The following is a 27,019-nucleotide window of genomic DNA, read 5'->3' as shown; positions in this document are numbered from 1 at the left end:
TAAATATACGTACCGTATATAATATACTTCGAACATTTCCATAACATCTCTAGTAGTATATTATTTCGGAAGGGTCCCAATTGCCTACAAATCAATTGCCTACAGTGTCGTTTCCCAACATCTTATTTGCCGACAATTTGTTTGCTCACAAAAATTATTGCCTACAAGTCAATTGCCTACAAGCTCTATTGCGCACAAATAAAAAATTAAAAGACGAATGAACGTTTGCACACCAGATACTATTGCACACAAGCCACATTGCACACATGATATTATTGCCTACAGATCGATTGCCTACAAGCTCTATTGCGCACATTTAAAAAATTAAGAGACGAATGGACGTTTGTACACAAGATACTATTGCACACATGATATTATTGCCTACAGATCGATTGCCTATTACAATTAAGCTCTATTGCGTCACAAATAAATGCACGTTTGCACACATGACACTATTGCGCACAAGCAACATTGCACACATGAGTCTGTTTTCTATTGCTGAACTGGCTACACTAGTTCAGAGGGCTGTACTTCCGAATGGACCACCCTTCTGATTGAGATGGAATTTTGCAGGTGATTTTTTCACGATATCTAGAGATTATTTATCGATGTCCTATCTTTGGGTTTTTTATAGTTTTCTAGATTTGAACCTGACAATCGTAAACAAAGCGTGCGGCACTCTACCTCAGGTATGAGGTATTTGTAACGTGTTCCGCATATATATATATATGGGACGTTCCATGTCAACCGGGACAGGGCCGTCTCCAAAATTCTATTGAACCGATTAAAATGGTTAAAGGCTTAAAATCTTTTTTTTGTGTGCTTTATCAAATACAGTGTGGTACTTTTGAAAATTCAATATGGCGGTCAAAATATGGCGCTTCATATGAGTTAAAAACACAAATCATATGATTAAATTGTTGTTACTAATAGAAAAAAAAGGATACATAGCTTGTGAGTAGATAGCACTAAGATTTGGATGTCTCTCAAAAAAATAAAAATGGCGGATCCAATATGGCGGACAAAAAACAAAACTTTTACCAAAATTTATGAAACTCAGTATTTGGGGGTTTTTGAGGTCGCTGATTACGAATCCGTTCATGATTTTTTAAAATTCAAAATGGCGGATCCAATATAGCGGACGAATTTTTCTTAAATTCATCAGATTCACTTGAAACTCGTTACTCGAGGGTTTTTGGGGTCGCTGATTACAAAATTGAAGTCAGTTTAGAGAAATTCAAAATGGCGGATCCAATATGGCGGAATGATTATGCATTACATCTTGCCTCCGTTGGTTGGATTATTACATCTTGCCTTTGCTGACTGGATTGTCGATTACATCTTACCTTTGCTGGCTGGATTGTCGATTACATCTTGCCTTTGCTGGCTGGATTATGCATTACATCTACTGGATCATTCAGAATGTTTTTCGTTGTGCGTCGTGTCGATGGGATCTCGTCTTACAGATCGCTTTGCACAGATCATTTTCTTTGCCTTATTTTCTTATTATTCGGTTTGACTGCGATGTATTTTTTCTCCAGACTAACTGATTTGGACCTTTTAGTCTCACTAAGTTTCTGTCAAATTGAAACAGTAAACTCACCATGTTAAGGGAGAATATATATTTTTTATGTTAATATTATACCACTGAGGATGGCTCAGACAGGAGCCGAATCGTTTGGATTTTTGTAAATCGAGGAATAAATCACATTTATATCTGAACGCACCGTGATCCGCGTTGTGACCCTTACAGCCCTTTCTACTTATATTTTAGATAAAATTAAGTTATAAGTTGTATTATATAATTTTCTTAATATTTCCTTGATATTTTCTTTTGTGATCGTTTAAATATTAATAGCATAAATAATTTATTGATTTGTGTTATACAACTCGTGTATAACACGAAGAAGTAATATGGCACATTTGTACAATTGCTATACAAATTATTAAAATTTATCTGTATTTTGTATATACTTAACCTATATATATATATATATATATAATTAAAAAATATATAGTGCCAGTAAATAAATATATAGCGCGCGTCTGGTTGTACATTATGTTTTATTTCTATCTCAAATGTAATCCTTGTTGTTTATAAATGCGTTTCTGCGCGTCATAACGCACGTCAAACATGCGTCTCCATACATTATCCCAATTAAAACGCGCGCGTCTGACACGCAACGATAAATTAGAAAGAGAGAGAGACTTATAACAGTGAGAGGAAGTGAGACAGATTATCGGTGCTCTGATTGGTTACATATCTCGCACGCGCATGTGCAGTTCATTTTCATCCACGCTGAAATCGGGAGAGTTGCGCTACTGTATATACTGTGACTGCAGTCCATTTGATACTAGAAATGCTTTGAAGTGTTCTTCTTCTCCTTCATTCTTCACTGAAAGAAAAGAGAAGAGAAATGCTTCGAAGCATTTGTAGTGTTAAGTGGACCGTAGGCATAGACAAGGATAGCACCTAACATTGCACGGATACATACGCACGATACACATCGACATTATAGGTACTTTTATATTACGCTTCCAAATCTTGATTTGAGGGGTTTATCGATGTTTTTATTGTTGTGCAATTCAGGGGAACTTGTTTTCGCGTTCGTACCAATGGTATATCTCTTATATGAAATACATCTTGTGACGAGCTGACAGCTCGCCGCAACTCGAGACGTCATATTGAGATAAAAATAGATAAGAAAATCTGTACTTTCCCCTGAATCATTAATGTATGTACTGCAATTTTGGAAAAGGATTTTTAATTCTGTCAAATTAATACGACGCTACGTGACGACAAAAAAATGCCGTAATAATCAGACGGCTCCAGCATCACCTTAAGTATAAAGGTTTAAGGACGTTCACCGGCAAAATCGTTTTCTTAGAAATTTTCTTAAACTTTCAGTATATGTTTAATTAAACGCGTTTTATACGTAGGCGTTTTATTCAATGCCCCTTGCGGTACTAAAATTTGAAATATTCAGCTTCAAAGTTCCGATTTTTAACACGGGATCCCTATGTTGAGCTCTCTCGACACGGACATTTTAATGAATAATAAGTATAGTTTCCTTAGAATTTTTTTGAAAAAATAGTATAAGGTGCCTCATATTATTAGTAACGTATGACAATAAAGTTCGATATAGCAAGGGGTATTTATTTTTGAGAAATAGTCGTCTAAAGAACACTATCGGACATAATTTTCGTCTGCTCGGAGGCAGGAAGAGGGAGAGATCACTGCGAGACTTGGCAACGTTGCTACCGCTGCGACATATAGGTTAAGTAGAGAACGTCAAGATCTTATGGGCAACGTTATTTAAATCAAGTTATTTAATCTTTTTTCTTTATGATTCATTATTATTTACTTTTAGAATGCTCAATAAACAAGTAGGACGTACTCATTTATGATTGGTATTGGAGAAATGGAAACGGAACAAAAATTTGCCAGATCGAGTAAAACTGCGCGGCTAGACGAGTTTCAGACTTTTGCGCACGAAAGTAGTTGTTGAGCACAACTGCCACCGGAGAACGTCTTTAAAGTATAACCAATCGTAAGCATTGGATAAAATGTCATCTGTTCATGTGTCGTGCGTGTGTCATTTAGATGTCAAACAAAACGTTGCCGCGAATACTACCGCACGATCATACTTTTTAACCAATGCGTACGATTGGTTATACCTTAAACCTTTTATATTTAAGAAACTATACTTTATGGAAAAAAATGGCATGCACTATTTAATTTTTTATGAACTTTTATGCTGCAATCTTATTACCCTCGAACTTCGGAACACTCTGTGTAGATGACTATAATAAATACACAATAAGAGCAAACTTGATATAATTTAAAAAATGTTAAAATTAATACCGGATCCGATTTTGCGCTAATCACAGATAGATTAAGTCTGAATAAATGTTAAATAAATGTTTCTTTAAATTATTACTGCAAAGGAATAATTAACGTTACGTAAATATTAAATAAACGTTAAATAAACATTAAATAAATATTTTCCATAAATCATTAATTCAAACAAATAATTATAATGTAAAATAAATATTTAATAAATGTTAAAAAAATATTTTTTTGCAATAAATTGTACAGTGTATAATTAACGAAAAATAAATATTAAAAAAACCTTTAAAAAATATTATCTGCTTATTGGGTAGTAGACATGGATAAGTAGACAACACGTGGATATCTAATAGATATTTTTAATAGATATTTTGTGAACATGGACATGTGGATAACACGTGGATATCTAATGGATATCTTTGATACACAGTTGGATTTATGTTAAATTTAACATAAATCACATGTCCCAAACGGTCCACTCAAATTTTTGTGTTAATTTAACATAATGTATGTCAAATTATGACACAAATATTATGTCCATAATTTAGCACAAAATAAACAAAAGTTTGTGAACGAAAATTTTATGTACAACAAACATCTGTATAATGTTATATATAAATAAAAAGAAAAATTTTTTAACAAAACTATATTATTTTTATGTTAATCTTACGATGATATGTAATATGTGTTATTTTAACATTTTATTTACTTAAATATGAATTTAACACAAATAAATCAGATAACATAATCAAAATTAGTTAAATTAACACATAAATATGTTACGTTTTTAATACAAAAATTTTAACAAAGACCTTTTTTAACAAAAATACACAAAAATTTTTACTGTGTAGATATTTTGTGGACATGGATATGTGGATAACATGTGGACATATAATGGATATCCCTGCTGGTTATTCGAGAGATATAGATATTTTTACATCTATTAGATATCTATTAAATATCCATAATAGATATGGACGTCATATGGATATGTAGATATCCAAAATATCTATTATAGATATTTTGTTCTGTATGAGTTCTTATAGGATATCGCTGGTCGTTCATCGGTCATCACGTTCAGTGTATGTACAAGGGCCATTACAAAGAAGTTTTAGAATTATTTTAATAAACTATCAACAATCTATATATATAAGTACCGTCTTCTGTCTGTCTGTCTGTATGACCGCGAACTACTCATTCGTTAGTGGACCGAATTTTTACTAAAAATATATGAAATATGGGTAGAATTTTCTGGGGAGTGCCATGATGTGTATAGTTTTTCGTTACCGATTTTCTGAAAACCGGATTTTCCAATTTTTCTAATTTTTTGGGAAATAATTGACCGAATCTCAAAGAATTATATATGAAACAAGGATAGAATTTTCTGGAGAGTGCTATAAAGTGTATAATTTTTTGTTACCGATTTTTTTGGAAGCCGGTTACAAAATTTTTCAAATTTCTCGGGAAATAATTGATCGAATCTTAAAGAATTATATATGAAATAGGGGTAGAAAGAACTAAAGAATGTAATAGAATTAGAAAAATTGCTAATAGTCAAGAGGTTTCCGATTTGTTTAAAAAAAAATGTACGTGATTGCTCCAATTTCAGCAAACTTTGAGATATCAAGCTGAATTTTTGTTATGGATAATTTTTCGTTACCGATTTTTTGGAAACCGGTTTGGAAATTATTCAAATAGCGAGAAATAATAAGTATTAATTGACCGATTTTCTTGAACCCAGTGGCAAAATTTTTTAAATTTTTGGAGGATAAGTTTAATTTTTCATTAATAGATAATTTTTTATTAATGGATTGATTTTCTTAAAACCAGTGCCAACATTTTTCTAATTTTTGCTTCTTCATAGAGGAAGCTTTGTTTTCGTAAAAAAAATTTTTTTTTAGTTGCTTTTGCCAATGTATTCAGAATGTTCTAAAACGTCGAAAAATCGCTATTTTAAAAATGTCGGTATGTGTGTATGTATGTGTGTATGTGTGTATGTGTGTATGTATGTATGTGCCAAATTTACCGAAATTTCTATAGCAATTCCGCAAATATTGAGATATCGGGCTGTTTTTTTTTTTTTTAATTGATAGAGTCTCGTTCAAGGAAGGTTGGTATTGAAGGTTGGCGATGATCGATAAAAGGGTTCTTTTTTAAAAAAATTTTAAATTTTTTTAGAAATGTTTGTGGTTGCTCTAACTTCCGCAAATATTGAGATATCGATCTATTTCTAATTTTATTATATTCTTCAGTCTTTTCTACCCCTATTTCATATATAATTTTTTAAGATTTGGTTGATTAGTCCCAGCTTTATACGCGATCAAAGGTCCATAATTTTGATCGCATATAAAGCTAAGTCTAATCAACCGAATTTAAAAGAATTATATATGAAATAGAGGTAGAAAATACCGAAGTAAAAATTGTTTTTTGAGTTTTCGATGACATTGGTTGATTAGAACCAGCTTTATACGCGATCAAAGGTCCATAATTTTAATCGCATATAAAGCTAAGTCTAATCAACTGAATTTAAAAGAATTATATATGAAATAGGGGTAGAAAAGACCAAAATAAAAATTGTTTTTTGAGTTTTCGATACCAATGTGTTGCTTATGTTCGAAAACGTCAAATTTAAATTTTTTGAGGATCGGTTTTGAGGATCGGCTATCCATCCAATAACTTAGGGTAAATTAAGGCGAATCGGATTAATATAAGTTTCAAAAAATAATGTTTTAAGATAATAAAAAAGTGTGCAAGTAGAAACTTGCACATTGCTTCCTTATAGTTCTTAAGTGTGCAAGTAAAAACTTGCACATTGCTTCCTCATAATTTTTAAGTGTGCAAGTAGAAACTTGCACATTGCTTCCTCATAATTCTTAAATGTGCAAGTAGGAACTTGCACATTGCTTCCTCATAGTTTTTAAGTGTGCAAGTAGAAACTTGCAGATTGCTTCCTCATAGTTTTTAAGTGTGCAAGTAGAAACCTGCACATTGCTTCCGTTAAGTTGGGACTTTGTCCCAATTGAGAGAAAGGTCTTCAAGATATGTGTCAGGGAGTAATGAGAGGGAGAGTATAAAGGATTAGAATAGAGGCTAAAAGATCTAAAACTCCTCCAAGTTTATTAGGGATGGATCGTAAGATTGCGTAGGCAAATAAAAAATATCACTCAGGTTGAATGTGGATAGGGGTAACTATGGGATTAGCGGGGATAAAGTTATCTGGATCGCTGAAAATATAGGGATATTGGAAGATTAAAATTGAAAAAACTGGTAGAAATAATATAAAACCTAAAATATCTTTGTAGGAGAAATAAATATGGAAAGGGATTTTGTAAGAATTACTATTAATCCCCAAGGGGTTAGAAGAACCAGTTTCGTGGAGAAAGTATAAATGTATAATTACTATTATTAGAATAATAAATGGGAGGATAAAGTGTAATGAATAAAATCGATTTAATGTAGCGTTATTAATAGAGAATCCCCCTCAAATTCATATTACGATTATTTGTCCTATGTAAGGGATGGTAGACACTAAATTTGTAATAACGGTAGCTCCTCAGTAAGATATCTGGCCTCATGGTAGAACATACCCTAAAAAGGCCGTTGCTATAGAAATTAAAAAGATTCTGACTCCGATTATCCAAGTATGAATTAATTTGAAAGAGTTATAATAAATCCCCCGTGCAATGTGTGTGTATATACAAATAAAAAAACAAGAAGCGCCATTGATGTGAACATTATGTATTAATCAGCCATTAGAAATATTTTAAGTGTAAATATTTTTTTAAGTGTGCAAGTAGAAACCTGCACATTGCTTCCTCATAGTTCTTAAGTGTGCAAGTAGAAACCTGCACATTGCTTCCTTTAAGTTTTTAAGAGTGCAAGTAGAAACTTGCACATTGCTTCCTCATAGTTTTTAAGTGTGCAAGTAGAAACTTGCACATTGCTTCCTGGCAATCGTCAGGGCTTCGTGGCAGCGCCGCGGAAAGAGCAGATTCTCCCCAGTGGCGGCCGCCCCACTTGCCGTTGACAGCAGATAAAATAAAAGCTTCCTCATAGAGGAAGCTTTGTGAGCAAAGGTTTCTACTTGCACACTTAAGAACTATGAGGAAGCAATGTGCAAGTTTCTACTTGCACACTTAAAAACTATGAGGAAGCAATGTGCAAGTTTTTTCTATATTTTTTATCTTTCGATTATTATTCAGTTGTCACAGATTTTCTTGTTTGTTGATGATTTTGATGAAACTGGTACCAAAAGATTACTAATTTTATGGGGATGGCTACTTTGGGGTTGAAAATTGGGTTTCATGGGGTTCTATTAGTGCTCCTAATTAATGGGTGAGTTTGGAGAGAGGGGACTAGATTTTGAGCCCGCGCGAAACGCGGGCGAAAAATCTAGTATTTCTGATATATTTCAAAAAGATTTCAGCCATTTCAATAATATTTCAGAAAAGTTGCAAATATTTTCAGTGACCTTTCAGCAAACTTTCTATAAAGTTTCAAGTGCAAGGACTTTTGCTGTTGAAAAACTGTCTCAGAGTTGTTGCAAAAATAATTTGCAATATTTATTCTGATATATTTTTGTGCTGTATGGAAGAAGACACATGATCGACACCGAATTCGATTTGCTTCTTAATAACGACGAAAAAAGAACATGGACAGCCTTAAAAACAGTTATAATAAATTTCCTTGAGAATTCTCAATCTCCAAATTTTGAGATTATAATTTACAAAATGTTAAATGTATTTCATATTATAAAAGTTGCTATGGCTCTTAAAGTACATTTTCTGCACTCACATCTTAATTTCTTTCCACAAAACTTGGGAGCTGTGAGTGATGAACGTTTTCACAAAAACATCCAAAAAATAGAGAAACATTTAATGGAGATCGAAGTCAATAACAAGTAGGATTAATTGACTGATTACTGCTGAAGAAGATGATTATAAGCGACAAGCAAAACGTACAAAACATTAAGTCTAGAATTTTGAATATATTAATTATAAAGGACATTTAAGCTTTTCATTCAATAAAAAAAAAATCCTCCCGAAAAAATTGCGTTTATATATTTGTTTAAAATTCTACTTTTAAATACCTTTCCAACGATTTGTAAAACATATCTTTAGTAGAATTTTTTAATTTTTTTTATTTTTTAAATTTTATTTTATAACCTCATAGAACTCCAAAGCTTTCAATCAAGTATAACTCAAAAAGGAGTAAATCACGTTACTCAGAAGACTGACAATGAGCTGAATCACTCTCAGTAAAGAAAACTTGAGAAATTATGGAACGTGTTGTACAGTGTAATCATTTAAATATCAAAAAGCTTAAAAGACTTTATTGATTTAAAATATATATTTAGTTTTCAAAGAATTTACATCGAACATCAATTACATCCATTTCCTTTATTCTAATATTAATTACTAACATTGAAATTAAAAAAAATGTTATCCTACCTATTTACTATTATTGTATGTCTAGTTGGACCATCGTCAGCGAGTAAACTGTCATCATCGTCACCTTCAGCAGTACATGATAGTGGTGGACATCAAACAGCGACCAACAACGTTTTGCAGTGGCCGAGTCCTCACACTGTACACGACATTCTGGCTAATAGTTGTAATGTACAAAACTCCTCGTCATCCTCTTCACCAACTTCATCACTATGTTCTACGATCAATAATAATAATCATCATCACAACCGTCATGAGAACAATTCTGTTCACAACAATAATAACAACAGTAATAATGAAAATAACAATGATCATAGAATATCGAGTGGGTATCTTCACCACCATCATCCGCATCTGGCACATCATCAACAGTATTATGCCTCAGCACTCTATCATCATCATCATCATCATCATCATACAAATGCCGTGACGACAGCCAGCATATCATCTACGCTCTCTGTACAATCCATTATGTTGCAATCAGGAACAACAAGCCAGCCAGCCAGCCCTTGCAATTAGATGAAATAATATATATTATTTTATGCATCAGGAATAATAGATAATCAAATAATCAGTGTTTTTATTTTCTGTATGCAAATGAATTTCTTAAATATATTTTTACGCATTATAGTATTAGAATGAGGCTTTTTACATTAAAATATAGTTTAAGTAAAAATGATAAGTGATATACTTCATTGTCACCGGTATTTTACAATGATAAAAAATGTAGTTAATTAAATTTTTTCTTGTTATCTATAGATGTTATGATTGAATATTAATATAATAATTAAAATATAAACGAACTTTTGCATAAACTTTTTGATGAAATAATTAACCAGCAAAAGTAGTATAAATTGGTACTTATAATTACAAAGAATTTAGTAAATAAACAAACAAATATAATTAGCAGGTATAAAAAAATTTTTTTTTTTAAATTACACTTTCTGAATATTATCTCCTTTATAAAAATACATTTATTTATTATGTATCAAAAGGCTTGCAAGATTAAAAATAAATCAAAGAGAAAGGAGCATCGAACCGCAACGAGGTGGAAGTGTTAAAAAATTCTATATTACAAATTGACAAACGTTTCGGCCCCTTATGGGACCATCTTCATTGTCAAATAACAATTAGGACTAAAATCGGAAAAAGTTAACATACATATTCTTACACTAAAATTAACGCAACTAAATTAACGCTACTAAAATTAACGCCACCACGTTGAATCCGAAGTAGACCATACTGTAACAATTATGATTTAATTAATTCGGCGGGTTTGTAGAAGGAACTGACATACCGAAAGATGAGTTTATATTAGGCATTCGTTTAGTGTTAAACTCCACTTTTTTTATTTTTAATAACCGTATATATAAACAGATTTTTGGCTCTCTTATGGGTTCTCCTCTCTCACCAATCATTGCTGACATCACACTTCAAGACATCGAGAAAAAGGCGATCCTTCTGCTGCCTTTTCACGTAACGTTTTTTCGTAGATACGTGGACGACGTTATTATGGCAGCTCCTCTGGAATTTTTCGATCGCATCTTAGAAATTTTCAACTCTTTGCACCAGAGACTACAATTTACTATGGAAATTAGTGAAAACAATAAGCTTGATTTTTTCGATGTCACTGTGATGGTGAGTGTTACGGAATGCACCCCTGATTGATTTGCACGGTTTAACCGATTCTAGAAATATTCTAAACGCTTCGAGAAATATACACGATTCTAGAAGTATTTGGAAGCGCTCTGTGACATCCCACTCTCGGTACTCCTCGACTTCTCACCGACACACCTGTTTGCATGTGTTTGGAACGTAAACATATTGTTTCGATGTCCTTATATGGGCATAACATGACAACTCTTAATCTAATTGGTTCTAACACAAAACTTCGACACAAGTATATGTGAGGTGAGAGGTGGGGTACACGAAGTCCTCCCGACCGAAAGTCAGTCTGACAAAGGAGCGATCGAAATAAAGTCATACGCGCAGATCACGAATCTCGTTACCGCAAGCTGTAAAGGCAATAATTAAACTAAGACTGTAAATAGATACGTAATAAAGTGTTCTGTAAAGTGTCTGTATATTGTTTGAGTATCTCTCGACCCTCCGAAAAGTGCATCCTTTCCACGATGATCCAGCAATCATAAAACGCGGAAACATTGGTCCTTCGAGCCGGATTCGGAGCGAACAAACGGACACGAAAGTAACGGACGTTTACAACTCGAAAGATTTGAGACGTCAGGACACGGTCAGTGACAGACGGCTACATTCTACGTGGAGTGCCCAACTCGTCTACCCAACGCGAGGAGACGCAGGTCGACAGCCCGGCACCACGAGAATCCGCGATCTGTAATATGTAATGTGACGCAAGCATACGCTTTCTCGCTCATACGGACTATAGTCAGACTCCAGCCAACACGCTCTTCGCGCGTGAAACAAGCCTCTCTGTCGCACGCACTCTTTGCGATCAGCTGAGTATAAGGCGCCGAGCCAACAGTAACGCGCGGTCGTTCCCGTCCCACCACGCATTGGCTGCGCCGAATTCGAGAACGTACGGTTCACCGCACAACGGAGCGAGAGCTATACAGTTATAAGGAGATAATCTCTCACTCATATTCAATTAAAAGCTCGCAATTACATTATTGTTCGACCGCAAGAACGAGGTACGAAATTCGCCATGGAGTCGATGGAGGAGCTATTGGCCGCACAGACCAGCACACAGACGTTAATCATCCGGATCCTGACGAATTTCAACAAGCTTGCCAAAGCGAAGAAAACCGTGTCAGCCGTTCGAAGCCGTATCAATAGTCTCAAAGGGTACTGGGACGTCATCCAGGTCAATCATGCGAAGCTTTGCGCCCTTGCGGACGAGGGGATACGCCAGAAGGACGAATACTTCCAGAAATTGCATGAGGCAAGATCATCGATAGTTCAATTACCGCGAATTGATATTCCTAAATTCTCGGGAGAGATCACGAAGTGGAAGAATTTTCGTGACGTTTTTGAATCGTTAGTCGCGAATAGAACCGATTTAACGAATGTACAAAAATTACATTACCTCAAGGCGAACTTAACCGGAGCCGCGAGTTTAATTTTGTCGAACACTCACGTCACCGACGCTAATTATAATACCGCGTGGGAATTGTTACGAAAGCGTTATGATAACCTGCGAGCTATAGTGAATGCGCATCTCCAAGCGTTCATGGATATTCCTTGTGTGAGCGCTCATTCCGTGAGTGATTTAGAGAACCTGCGAGACAAGACTAACGATATTTATACGGCATTGTTAAATTTGAAACGACCCGTTAATCAATGGGAAGATTTAATGCTATTTGTTGCTGTCTCACAGCTTGATAAAGACACTCGGCGCGACTGGGAGCTCTCATTGGGAGATACGGGAGAAATTCCAAGTATCGAGGAACTTGACGCCTTTTCTCACTTCGCGAATTCGGGCGCTCAAGGCCGTACATGGTAGTAGTCAGAATTCTAATAAGTCCGAAACAAAAAAGTAACGTCAAATAAAACAAGTAACGTTAAGGCGCATCAGGTTTCTACGAATAACGGAAAGTGCTTGACATGCGAAGGGAATCACCCCTTAAATCATTGCAAAACGTTTCTCAATCAATCCGTTACACAGCGAGCCGAGGTTTTGAAGAATCATAAGTGCTGCTTTAATTGTTTACGCCAAGGACATTTACCTTGGGCTTGTAAAAGTAAGAATGTTTGCACGCTTTGTAAGCGAAAACATCATACCCTAATACATCGCGAGAAATACGCTGAAACGAATGAGATTCCTGCATCGACAAGTAAAGGCGAACAGAACGCTGTTACCACGTCGAATTTGACCTCCACTCAGGAGGAACGGTCAAATAAAGGAGTAGTTTCTAGTAATAATTTCTCGAATACGACAGTCAACACTACATTACTGCCTACCGCATCCGTTCTACTCAAGAATAAATCCAGACGATCCGTACGCATTAGGGCTTTACTTGACCAAGGATCACAAGCCTCTTTTGTAACCGAGTCGGTCGTACAACTTCTTGGCGCGGAGCGAAAACGCGTATCGATTCAGGTTTCCGGTATAGGGGAATCTAAGGCCGGGAGTAGTAAAAGCATTGCCTCCTTTACAGTGGAGCCGTGTTCTCAGGGAGGTCCTGTCCTACCTTTCAAAGCTTTCGTTTTGCCGAAACTAACTAATTATTTACCTCAACTTACTATGATGGATGAAACGTGCCGGTACCTGAGCTCTTTAGACCTTGCAGATTCGGAACTCTCTAATCAACAGGGTATCGATCTGCTTATAGGAACCGATTATTATGGAGCCGTACTGCGTGACGGGTTAATCCACAGTCCTCCAGGGGGTCCCATAACGCAACTCACCATCTTCGGCTGGGTTGTATCAGGGCCAATCCAAAATACCTCGCAAACTCTTAATAACTATCGCATAAATGTTAATCATGGCGTTGCTTCAGACTCTTTAGATGAATCACTACGTAGTTTTGGGGAACTTGAAGAGGTTCCTTGCGGCAACTTGCTCTCGGAGGAGGACATTCGGTGTGAGGCACATTTCGCCAACACACACTCTCGCCTGCCCGACGGACGATACGTCGTCCGATTACCCTTTAAAACGGGCCCTCCAATTCCCATTGGTGACACCGAACAGGTAGCCAAACGTATCTTCATCTCTAATGAAGCTAGAGTATCCCGACAGCTTGACCTAGCTAAGGCTTATCGCGACTTCATGAGAGAATACGAAGACCTTAATCACATGAAGAAAACGCCTCCTTCCGAGACTACCAGACAGAGAGTGTATCTTCCTCATCATGCCACAATTAAAGAAACTAGCCAAACGACGAAGGTTCGCGTCGTATTTAATGCCTCTAAATGTTCTTCGAATACTACGTCACTAAATGACTTTCTAATGGTCGGCCCTAAATTACAAGCCAATCTCTTTGCGGTGATCTTGAGGTGGCGGAGCCACAGATATGTCTACACTACAGACATCGAAAAGATGTTCCGTCAAATTCGTGTTCATCCCGAAAATGTCGAATATCAGTGTATCTTCTGGCGAGCTCATCCCAATGCAGAACTGATTGCGTATTGGTTACTAACGGTGACCTACGGGACTGGTCCGGCCCCTTTTCTAGCCAACCGCTCCGTGAAACAGCTTGCAAAGGATGAAGGGGAGAAGTTTCCTCTAGCCATCCCTATTCTCGAGGAGGAGACATATGTAGATGACATTATGTTTGGCGCTGAGGATCTCATTCTTCTTAAACAAACGCGTGATCAGCTAATTCAGCTCCTCAAGGCGGATGGTTTTCGTCCGTATAAATGGGCTAGTAATGACCCTCGCTTATTGCAGGATATACCTGAAGCCGACCACGGATTGGCTGTCGACAAACATTTAGGTGACGATTCAAGCCTACGAGTACTAGGTATTGTGTGGAATCCTAACACGGACTCATTCCAGGTCCACACGCATCTCACTACGGACTTGCAATTTACCAAGCGTTCATTCCTCTCCCTACTGTCTCGAGTCTTTGATCCTCTCCATTGTACGACGACCCCGAGAGTTTTGACACGTTAACCCCGGGCCACTTCCTTGTCGGATCCAGGGTATGGACACTCCTATATCAAAATCAAACTGTATTTCTGCGCCATCTAGGCGAATAGACGGATTTTTGGGAACTAAAATGAAGATTTTCTACTCGCTCGCTCACGTAAATTCAGTATTCTTGTTCTCGTCCATTCTCGTCGTTCGAGCCACGAATAAACACGTGTTATTGTGTAAAATTGTGAAGTAGCCAGTGTTGCGTACACATCAAAGGTGGTTTTTCGCTAGTTTTATGCAAATACGATTTTGAATATCGTTTGCACATAACGATTGTACGTACAGTATTTATTTATAAGGTATGTGCACACAAATTATACTAATATTAAATATATATTTAACATCTTTCTCTTCAATGTTTATAAATTTGCATAAAACTAATCATCTAATTGATGAATCTAACTAACCTATCAGTTATAATACTTTTGTTGCAGAATAAAAAATGAGTAAAATAGGTTGGAAATGTATAATCGGAGGATGTACATCTCCTGCTAAAGCTCCTGGGCATTATTTTCCTAAAAATAAGGAACTAATGAAGAAATGGCTAGAAGCAATATCAGTGCCATGGATATCAAATCTGTCAGAAGAAGAAATAAGAAAATGCAGAATTTGCCATATACACTTTAGTGAAAATTCATATATTTTTACTCCCAATCGTAGACGATTAAAGCATGATGCTATTCCAAGTTTAAATTTATTAAGTGGAATAATTGAAACTTCTGAGCCTAATATGAATCAAGTTCAAGAAGAAAATAATGGAATAATTGATATTTCCCAGCCGAGTACAAGTCAAGTCCGAGAAGAAAATACAACATCGAGAATCAATTTAAATATTGATGTATTTGAAAAAGAAATACAACAATTTGATCCAGAAATCTTAGAAGTTTCAAAAAGTGTTAATCGTACAAACCATGTTCGTAGAAATGATATTCCAAGTTTAAATGTATCAAGTGGAATAATTGAAACTTCTAAGCCTAATATGAATCAAGTTCACGAAGAAATTAATGGAATAATTGATATTCCCCAGCCTAGCACAAGTCAAGTCCAAGAAGAAAATACTACATCAAGAATCAATATAAATATTGATGTATTTGAAGAAGAAACACAACAGTTTGATCCAGAAATTTTAGAAATTTCAAAAAGTGTTAATTGTACAAACCATGGTCGTAGAAATATACTTGGCAATATAACGAGGAAAAATAACTTGACTCCAATAGCAAAAGGACTATACACTAAAAGCAGAATGTTTCGAATACAGAATAATGCCTTGCGCAGGAATTTTTTATATTATAAACAACGTCTGAAATATGCTACAAAATTTAGTAGTCTAATTATTTTCAAAAAATACTCAGCACTAACTAATACACAGAAGATGTTTATAGATATGCAGATAAAAAATCTAAGAAAACACCCAAAGGTAAATTTTTCTACATTCTGTACAAAAATTAAATTAGCACTAAATAATAGAATTTGTAATAATAATAATGAGCATGTTTCGGTATTTTTAGAAAACATAGGTATTAATCCTTCATAATCACTCAAAGATAAGAAATTTAATCAATTTAAGAAATTTAACAATAATAATAAATATTATACAATTAGATATTATATATACAATTAAAAATTATACAATTAAATATTACATATACAATTAGACATTATCATATATACATTTTTACATGAATACAATTGTACATTTGAAATTTAAAATTTTTTAATATTCTTTTTAATATACTTCTATGATATATTTTTAAATATATTTTTAGACATACTTTTAATATATTTTTTGATATACTTTTGGATATACTTTTTTATATACTTTTGTTATTATATTTTCTATATTCTGCATTATATACTGTAGGGAATAAGATTTACTTTAGATGAGAAGATATTGGCATTGTCGTTGTACAAAGAATCTCATAGTGGATATAAACTTCTGCAACAATTATTTACACTACCTATAACACTACCCAAGTGTAAATCGCCGATTTGGATAATTTTTTAATATGTTTTAGTAGACGTAAAAATAAGACATACGTATTTTTTTTTATCGGCGGAAAACAATATTTAGGGTGTGAAACACCCCTTTGAATTTATGGGTATCGATTTAATTGTTTTGTATATAAGGATTCAGTATTTGAATTTATGGGTATCGATTTAATTGTTTTGTATATAAGGATTCAGTATTTTCGGCCCGAACCAAATAAAGTAGTTGCATTATCAAGAGATATGAAAAATGAAAAATTTTCGACTCGGTTCGATCATTTTTAGGGGGTAAACCACCCCCTGTATTTAAAACAAAAATTTAAAAAATGCCCAGATAATTGCAAATTTCATTCCAAATTTTTGAAAAAAATATATGTTACACTTGCATCTAAAACAAAAGTGAGACTATTTGAGGATTTAAGGGTGACCACCCTTTTATCGAATTTCTTACGTAACATTTAGAGCAACGGCAAATAATGTCCGTTTTCGGTACCTCGATTTTTGAAACTTTTTTTATGCCAAATAGTTACTTATGATGACCCAATAATCCCTGCAAAATTTCAAGAGGAGCATACGCCCCGTTTAAGAAATATAGGGGGTCAAAGTTAACCATATCCAATCAAAAAATATAGCAGCTTCACATTTATACACCAATAATAATGCCCAAAAAATTCAGCCGAAATAGTTTTTTTTAAGATTTTTGGCTGTTGATTATGAATCTGAAGTCAGATTTTAAAAATTCAAAATGGCGGATCCAATATGGCGGACTGATTTTTCTTAAATTCATCGGATTCACTTGAAACTCGTTACTCGGGGGTTTTTGGGGTCGCTGATTACGAAATTGAAGTCAGATTTTAAAAATTTAAAATGGCGGATCCAATATATCCAACAAAGGCAAGATGTAATAATCCAACCAACGAAGGCAAGATGTAATGCATAATCCAGCCAACAAAGGCAAGATGTAATCGACAATCCAGCCAACAAAGGCAAGTTGTAATAATCCAACCAACGAAGGCAAGATGTAATGCATAATCTAGCCAGCAAAGGCAAGATGTAATCGACAATCCACCCAGCAAAGGCAAGATGTAATCGACAATCCAACCAACGAAGGCAAGATGTAATGCATGTAATCTAGCCAGCAAAGGCAAGATGTAATCGACAATCCAGCCAGCAAAGGCAAGTTGTAATAATCCAACCAACGAAGGCAGGATTATGCATTACATCTTGCCTTCGTTAATTGGATTGTCGATTACATCTTGCCTTTGCTGGCTGGGTTATGCATTACATCTTACCTTCGTTGGTTGGATTATTACATCTTGCCTTTGTTGGATATATTGGATCCGCCATTTTGAATTTTTAAAATCTGACTTCAGATTCGTAATCAGCGACCCCAAAAATCCCCGAGTAACGAGTTTCAAGTAAATCCGATAAATTTAAGAAAAATTCGTCCGCCATATTGAATCCGCCATTTTGAATTTTTAAAATCTGACTTCAGATTCGTAATCAGCAGCCAAAAATCTTAAAAGAACTATTTCAGCTGAATTTTTTGGGCATTATTATTGGAGTATAAATGTGAAGCTGCTATATTTTCTGATTGGATATGGTCAACTTTGACCCCCTATATTTCTTAAACGGGGCGTATGCTCCTCTTGAAATTTTGCAGGGATTATTGGGTCATCATAAGTAACTATTTGGCATAAAAAAAGTTTCAAAAATCGAGGTACCGAAAACGGACATTTTTTGCCGATGCTCTAAATGTTACGTAAGAAATTCGATAAAAGGGTGGTCACCCTTAAATCCTCAAATAGTCTCACTTTTGTTTTGGATGCGAGTGTAACATATATTTTTTTCAAAATTTTTGAATGAAATTTGCAATTATCTGGGCATTTTTTAAATTTTTGTTTCAAATACAGGGGGTGGTTTACCCCCTAAAAATGATCGAACCGAGTCGAAAATTTTTCATTTTTCATATTTCTTGATAATGCAACTATTTTATTTGATTCGGGCCGAAAATACTGAATCCTTATATACAAAACAATTAAATAGATACCCATAAATGCAAAAGGGTGTTTCACACCCTAAATATGGTTTTCCGCCGATAAAAAAAAATACGTATGTCTTATTTTTACGTCTACTAAAACATATTAAAAAATTATCCAAATCGGCGATTTACACTTGGGTAGTGTTACTTGCTAGTAGCAGAACTTTAAGACGTTTATTGCAAAAAGTTCCAATACACGTAGGCATAAATAACATAATATTTTTGCATCTTTCTCATCAACAATCGTTAATAACAAATGTTATCGATAAATTATGTATTCTCATGTGGGATGGAATTTCGTTACAACCTCACCTACAATACGACAAGATAAAAAAATAATTGGTTTTGAAGACTGGGGTCATAAAAGAACACAAAGAATAGCTGATCATGCACTTGTGTTTATGTTAAGAGGTATAAGAACCGGCTGGAAAATACCATTGTCATATAATTTTTTCAAAAGCCAGACCAAAACTCCACAATTAATGCGTTGTATTAAAGAAATTGTCCATGAAATTACAAAGGCTGGGTTTATTATTGTTGCAACAATATGTGACCAAGGGTCCTCAAACGTGACTGCACTTAACCAGTTCTTAAGTGATTCAAGAAGTAACTGTTTGAAAAAAAGTGAACAATTTGGTAAGTAAAAATGCAGTAGATGAAATTATATCATAATGTAACATGTATAATAATACACATAACATTATATTTGCAGATGAAACAATTATCTTGGATAATCAAAAGATTATTGTGTTGTACGATCCTCCACATTTATTGAAAGGAATACGGAATAATTTTCTTGAGAAAGATATTGAGATTATAATAGATAAGGAGTCAAACGTAAAAGGAATTGCTTCGTGGAATATTATAGAAACTGCTTATAACCTGGATATTCATAGCAATATATTCAATCGTCAATTAAGAAAAATAACGGATCAACATATTAAAAAAAATAAAATAAAGAAAATGAAAGTTAAATTGGCAGCGCAAATTTTTAGTGCAACTCTGTCAGCATTTATTGAATACAACAGCAAAATAAAAGATAACTCCAATTTTTTACGAATATAGGTTGAAAAATATGTAAAATAAAAATAAAGACTTGCGCATCATTTATCGCGCTTGGTTAGCCCGGTTTCTATATTCGTAGATTTCCATTGGAGCCTGTACTTCAAATTTCAACTTTTTTAATATAGATTTTTTGATTAATTAAATTTAATAATTTAATAATTTAATAAAAGCGCCGCTTGTTGAAGTATAAAAAATTAAAAAAAAGAAAACTCCCAAGCTCCCCAAGCTTGACGACCAATTTCAAATTTAATTTTTGAACAAGAGGATAAGTGTTTTAAGATAATGATACTGAGGTCATGCAGAGTGCCATTAAGTGGCGAGATAGCCCAGTTTCTCCGCACGAGCCCCACTCGTGCGGGGGGTGCAGTTTGGAATATAAAAATTCCTGTGGTCAGGTGGACTCGAACCCGGGTCCTCGGGATTACGAGTCTGGTGCTTTACCACAAGACCACACTGCCACCCTCTTGTACCTCACATACATTATATACACATATTACATGTACAAATTTCAATTTTTTATACTTCAACAAGCGTGAATCATATAAAACAAAAGTAGATTGAAATTTATTCTATAATAAATAATAGTGAGAATACTTCGCCTGAGATTACGCGTCACGTGAGCGATCGGCGGCTCGGCCGCTGAGCCTCGAGCGGTAATGGGGGTATAGGAGGCGTCGCCTCGGGAATCGGCCCGAAATGTGCAACTAAATCCCGGTCATTAATATAATTATTAATTAATATAATTAAATTAAATATCTTTCTTTAAATATAAAAAATATATAAAAATCCAGAAAAAATTAATAAAATATCTGTATTTAAAGATTATATAGATACAAACATCGGATCCTTACGAATACCAAGGGAAGAAGGATTTGCAACAGCCAAGATTTTGGACTTTTTCAACAAATTATTTGATTCCGTTAATGGACAGAAGATTAAATCAGATACACCATTGCGAAATGCTGTAACAAGAAATAGTGCACACCATTCTTTCTGGTATGATGCTATTAAAGAATTACAAAATATTAAATTTATTGATAAAAAGAAAAAAAACAGTATACTCCATCTTTGAATAACTGGACAACAACTATTAAAGGATTTCAAAAATTATGGGCGACTGTAAATAAAGCAGGGATGAAATGTTTAAAAACTCGTAATATTAACCAAGATCCACTCGAAAATTTTTTTGGGATGATCAGAAATCATAATCGGCGAAATATTAATCCTACATGTTCTAATTTTGAATCATCTTTTAAAACATTATTAATAAACAATTTAAGAGGTAAACACAGTATAGGCAGTAATTGTGAAGAGGACATTAATGGAAAAGCTTTATTTTCATTGCAATATTTTGTAGAAAATAGTTTACGTACAGTAAATACTTCAAATACGGAAATTGAAGAAGTAGCAGAAGTTGACAATACATCAACTTCACAGGATAACGAATGGATTAGTAGTGGTGGATTAGTTCATAACGATATCAGTGCCAAATTATTTTGCATGGAACCTTTTAATAGTTGTAATATGTGTAAAGATATTTCAACACAGGAAATAGAAGCTGTTCTACATAGAGCTTATGATATATGTAAAGATAAAATGCCATCTGTATGTTTTCGTATTAATGTACATAAAAATTTAAGTACTGTTATTAAAGATACACTAGATTTTTTATTTTTTAAATGTAAAGAACATAATTCAGATTTTATTAATATTTTTATAGAATTAATTATAGAAAATTTTTTCTATTTCGCAATGGTGCTTTAATATTAATAAAAAATTAAGTGGTAAAGATACAACTAGACCCTTAAATATTATAGAAAAACAAGCAGTTCATTATTTCAGTACAAAACTAAAAAATAGTGGTAAATATTCTATTATATAATACATATATAGCACATATATGCTAAATAATTATTATTTAAAATTTAAATGTAAAAGTTATTTTTATATAACACATAATAAATGAATGAAATCGCACTTGCAATTTGTATTTATTTATTTTGAATTATCTTATTTATTTTATATTTCAGAATTGTCAGAATTATTACAATTACTTTGTAATAATTACAATGTCCTAATTATTTTATATTTCAGAATTGTTAGAATTATTACAATTATTACAATTACTTTGTAATTATTGCAAAGTAATTGTAATAATTGTAATAATTTTAACAATTCTGAAATATAAAATAATTAGGACAAAATATATGGTATTTATACCGTAATTTATACCGACGATACCGACCAATCGAGTAGGAAATCTAGATTTTAGTTCCAAAAAATCCGTCTATTTGCCTAGATGGCGCAGAAATACAGTTTGATTTTGATATAGGAGAGTGTCCTGTCTCCTGTCCATACCCTGGTCGGATCGTACCTAAAGGCGGTTCCCTCCCCTAGCGTTGGGGATATAAATCTCAATAGACCATCTCGATAGCAGATGGTGCAACGACTACAGGAACGCTTTTGGAAGATCTGGTCATCGGATTATTTAAATTCTCTGCAGCAACGGAAAAAATGGCAAACTTGTCAAATCAATCTCAAGATCGGTGACCTGGTGCTATTACGCAATCCTAGTCTCCCGCCAACTAAATGGGATATTGGTCGAGTACTCCAATGCCATACCGGAGATGACGATTTAGTACGCGTTGTGACCATCAAGACGGCCAGATCCACCCTCAAGCGACCTGTAACGCAACTTTGTAAACTGCCCGTTGAATCCGATAATGACGAACCTCCTAAGCGTTAAGCCGCCCTGATGGGCATAGTGATTATTAACGGGAAAGTCGGTATCACTCTACAGTTACAATGTTTAACCAAATGTATTCGTCGTTCAGACAACAGAACGAGGCGGGTGGAATGTTACAGAATGCACCCCTGATTGATTTGCCCGGTTTAACCAATTCTAGAAATATTCTAAACGCTTCGAGAAATATACACGATTCTAGAAGTATTTGGAAGCGCTCTGTGACATCCCACTCTCGGTACTCCCCGACCTCTCACCGACACACCTGTTTACATGTCCGACCAAAAGTCAGTCTGACAAAGGAGCGATCGAAATAAAGTCATACGCGCAGATCACGAATCTCGTTACCGCAAACTGTAAAGGCAATAATTAAACTAAGACTGTAAATAGATACGTAATAAAGTGTCCTGTAAAGTGTCTGTATATTGTTTGAGTGTCTCTCGACCCTCCGAAGAGTACATCCTTTCCACGATGATCCAGCAATCATAAAACGCGGAAACAGTGAAAGATGGAAAATTTATTTTTGATTGGTACCATAACCCCACCTTCTCTGGGAGATACCTCAATTACCACTCACACTATCCAATTTTCCATAAAAGGGGCGTGATATATGGCCTAATTGACAAGATTGTCTCGGTTTCACATCCACAGTTTCACAGCAAAAACTTTAATTTAATTATTCAGGTGCTCTTAGAGAATGGTTACCCGTTACCTTTTATTTTCTTGACCATAAAAAACAGATTAAGGCAAGTTTTTCTTTGTAAAAAGAAGAAGGAGGACAATTCATTTGAATCTAGTGGCAATAAATATTTCAACTGTCCTCTACGTAAAATACACGTCAGATAAATTCAAAAATATCGCAAAAGATCTATATCTTGAGATGGCCTTCTCCGTCGCGCACCCTCTTAAAAAATTTATTAAAACAGGAAAGGACAATCTCGATAAATTTACCCATAGTAACATATATTGTATACAAAATTCCCTGTAAAGATTGCAAGGTAACCCAGATAACAATTCGTGCGAGCAGGTCATATTACCTTCACGGCGTGATTATCACACCGTGCATGCACGAACGCATCATGCTCGCTTCACGAAGTGATTTTGGCATACGTGCGCATAAAGAAGGTCGCACTATGCCATCACGTGTGATTACACGTGTGATGGTACAGTGATTACGCACACGTGATGGCATAGTGAACACACACATGATGACATAGTGCGATCTTTTACGATTAATATATAATTGATGATGAATTATAATATTGATCGTAAAAGATCGCACTACATATAAAAATAATATTTAAATATCAGATAAAATGTCAAAAACGTTACAAATACGTATAAATTCGGGTACGTATGCCAAAATCACTTCGTGAAGCGAGCATGATGCGTTCGTGCCTGCACGGTGTGATAATCACGCCGTGAAGGTAACAGAGCACGAATTGTTATTTGGATAGGTATATATATTATAATTTATAATATTTGCGCGCGATTTATTATATTTTAATATTTAATAACAAAATGCCCGCATAGCGATTAAAATAGCAATTTTAATATGTAATTGTTAATTTATTATATCATTTTATTATTTTTATTATATTATTTAATTATGCAAATTGTGTGGGTCTATATATAATGAGATTGTGAAATGTGTTAATTTATTTATCCAAGCTCGATTTCCACCCGAACTTGTCCTCAGTGGTCCGCCTACGTGACTCGCTCGGCAGCAGCGGCTGGATTGTCATTTGTCGTCCTTCGTGATCCGAACGTCCTCGCGGTAACATTTCGCGTGTTCCGCGTGCTCTGTATCCGAGTGCTTAAATAATATATAAAGTCTGTTCCCGCGGCGTGTACCCATTTCTGCCTTCACGGGCCATCCACGCCTTCCTGCCTTATCCTCGAGCTTTGCCTATCCGTCTGGCGGTGTGAATTTTAAGAATCTCGCGTGTCCGCGCGCGACCGGCTGGTCGATTATGGCTGCAATCTATTTGATATGTTACAAATGCTTCGAAGCGTTCTTTGTCTTCTTCTTTCTTCATTGAAAGAAAAGAGAAGAGAATTCGAAGCATTTATAGCATTAAATGGACTGCAGCCTATATCTCAACGGGACGCTTCCGCTCGCGCGGTCTCACGCCTGTCCGCGTGTCCGCCTGTCCGCACCTCGCCATTCACCCCTCGTCGCCGTCGTAAGGAGGAGGATCGAGCTAATCGATCAACGCCGGTTGCGCGAGGTTAGTGGGATTATTTATAAATATATATAAATATTTATATTTTGAATGAATTGATACACCGCCGTTTTTCTCGATTCTGATCAGATTTTTTTAAGGCATATCTGTATCAAAAATCTAACGATTGACCTATGGTTCTTTAGGATTACGTAGAGATACTTTAGACGGCAGTGAAGATTGCGTTCGGGATTTACCGCTAAGAAGTGGTCATCAGGGAAGTTCCACTAATTCCAGCGTAGAGATCGTAGAGACGAACGTCGTCGTACTTCCGATGACGAAGACACTATTTTAGACAGCCAAGATAAAAGAATAAAGGAAGATCTTGAATCGCACAGTCGATCCGTTTCATCCTGCTTGGATCAGATTCGACAGGTCGTCTTGACGAGCAGCAATGTGTTATTCAGTGACGAAGTGTCTACTTTGGAGAAGAACGGTCGATTTCTTAGAACCCGATTTGACAAAGCGTTAGATCGCACTGACAAATTACTGAAACGTCTCATTGGTGCCAGAAATGAATTAACAAAGTTCAAAAATGAACTCACGACGTACTCGATTTGGTTGGATAAAGCCAGAAGCGTGCTTGAAGAGGAGGAGCGTTCCTTATCCGATCTGAACAAGCTCAGTAGCAGCACGGATACGACTCACCTACGTGGACGTGCGCATCAGCTGATGATGGAAAAGTTAGACGAGTCGTACAAATTGAAGGTCGATCTGATGATGAGACACGAGCTGCGAGTTGCCGAGGAGCAGCGTGAACTTAGCTTGAACAACTCGAAACGACGCGGAAAGAAAGTAAGAATCATGTCTTCTAGAAAAGAATTGGACGCACATACAGATTTGATATAGTAATAGTATTTGTATCTATTTATGATCTTTTGATTGCAGGTGTCTGTAGATTTCAACGTGAGAGAATATTGTACGATGTGCGATCTGAATTTTTACAACCTTGTCTACGCATAGAAAGAGCGAAAAGCATCAACAATTGAAAACCTTTTTGCATCCCCGCTGCTTCCCTTGTCTAAAAGAATTCCCGTCTCGCATAGAATACGACGAGCACTGTTTAACACCCCCTCATATGAAGAATGCCGCTCAGTGCGAGGAACAACGAAAAAATAAAAAGAAAGGTAATGAAGAAAGAAGAATGAAAGAAAATGTTTGTTTTCGAAATAATTTCGAAGAGATTTTTAAATTGATAAATTGTTTTTGTAGACAAACTGGCAAAGGGAGAAGCTGAGGTTTGCACCGCGGAAGACGAGGAGAAAGATGTTTATCATGACGCGAAGAACGAAAAAGAGGAGGATTCAGAAGAACAAGAATACATCACGGATATTATAGAAAATATAACTGAGAGGAAATTCAAAATACCATCTTGCAAAATATTGACGTTAAAATCAGATTTTTATTGGTATGGATTATTTAAAAAAAGTTATAAGTTTAATTTATGTAAAATTAATTTATATGAAAAAAAAACATTGCACGTTCTCTTTGTACATGTATGCTATCTTTACAAGAAATTATATTTATTTAGGTAAATCTATGGTCAAAGTATAGTATTCCGATCAAATTGGTTGAAAATTTAGTAGTTTTATTATGTATAGTTTATGACGTCCTGGTGAAGTGACCATAGGCACAAAGTCCAAACATGGAGTTTTCGAGTTACAGAGCGTCAAACATCAGGAAAATGGGTTCATCGGCTCATGGTAGTCCTGTGTACGGTCGTACTGGTTTGTGCCTGTGTGTGTGTGTGTGTGTGTGTGTGTGTGTGTGTGTGTGTGTGTGTGTGTGAGTGTGTGGTGTGTGAGTGAGTGAGTGAGTGAGTAAGTGTGTGTGTGTGTGTATGTGGTGTGTATGAATGAGTAAAAGAGTGAGTGAGTGAGTGAGAAAGTGTGTGTGTGTGTGTGTGTGTGTGTGTGTGTGTATGTGGTGTGTATGAATGAGTAAAAGAGTGAGTGAGTGAGTGAGTGAATGAGTGAGTGAGTGAGTGAATGTGAGTAAATAATTGTGTGTGTGTGTGTGTGTGACTGACTTGAGTGTGCGTGTGTGTA

General features: G+C 35.2%; 3 protein-coding genes and 3 pseudogenes across 5 annotated transcripts in view; all 6 read left to right on the top strand.

Moving 5' to 3' along the window:
• Window positions 1-11,375, top strand: part of LOC139812160 (uncharacterized) — a 145,770-nt gene extending 134,395 nt beyond the window's left edge. For all 3 annotated transcript variants that reach the window (XM_071776798.1, XM_071776799.1, XM_071776797.1), the window contains exon 4: window positions 9,326-11,375. In XM_071776798.1, coding sequence (XP_071632899.1) covers window positions 9,326-9,816 — 491 coding nt within the window. In that variant the 3' untranslated portion in view covers window positions 9,817-11,375. The remainder of the gene's footprint in view (window positions 1-9,325) is intronic.
• The window catches only part of LOC139812159 (uncharacterized), a 240,992-nt pseudogene that overhangs the window by 171,285 nt on the left and 42,688 nt on the right, over window positions 1-27,019 (top strand).
• On the top strand, window positions 11,978-14,887 carry LOC139812107 (uncharacterized). Its single transcript, XM_071776730.1, has 2 exons — window positions 11,978-12,764; window positions 12,990-14,887. Exons 1-2 carry the CDS (start codon window positions 11,978-11,980, stop codon window positions 14,885-14,887), a joined length of 2,685 nt encoding a protein of 894 aa, XP_071632831.1.
• Window positions 15,354-16,360, top strand: LOC139812106 (uncharacterized; annotated as a pseudogene).
• Window positions 20,785-21,820, top strand: LOC139811807 (uncharacterized; annotated as a pseudogene).
• LOC139812105 (uncharacterized) lies at window positions 22,441-26,640 on the top strand. Its single transcript, XM_071776729.1, has 4 exons — window positions 22,441-22,689; window positions 25,209-25,766; window positions 25,860-26,098; window positions 26,184-26,640. The coding sequence occupies exons 1-3, from the start codon at window positions 22,441-22,443 to the stop codon at window positions 25,932-25,934; spliced, it is 882 nt and encodes a 293-aa protein (XP_071632830.1). The 3' UTR covers window positions 25,935-26,098; window positions 26,184-26,640.

This window comes from Temnothorax longispinosus, chromosome 4, assembly GCF_030848805.1.
Source record: "Temnothorax longispinosus isolate EJ_2023e chromosome 4, Tlon_JGU_v1, whole genome shotgun sequence".
NCBI classification, from domain to species: Eukaryota; Metazoa; Arthropoda; class Insecta; order Hymenoptera; family Formicidae; genus Temnothorax; species Temnothorax longispinosus.
Note: the sequence above shows the minus strand (reverse complement) of the source record. Positions and strands in the feature narration are given on the sequence as shown.

Coding starts and splice junctions, on each gene's coding strand:
- LOC139812107 (XM_071776730.1), top strand. CDS start 11,978: ATGGAGTCGATGGAGGAGCTATTGGCCGCACAGACCAGCACACAGACG. Junction 12,765..12,989: donor GAATTCGGGCGCTCAAGGCC/GTACATGGTAGT, acceptor GTTTACGCCAAG/GACATTTACCTTGGGCTTGT.
- LOC139812105 (XM_071776729.1), top strand. CDS start 22,441: ATGGTGCAACGACTACAGGAACGCTTTTGGAAGATCTGGTCATCGGAT. Junction 22,690..25,208: donor GATCCACCCTCAAGCGACCT/GTAACGCAACTT, acceptor CACTAATTCCAG/CGTAGAGATCGTAGAGACGA. Junction 25,767..25,859: donor CGAAACGACGCGGAAAGAAA/GTAAGAATCATG, acceptor TTTTGATTGCAG/GTGTCTGTAGATTTCAACGT.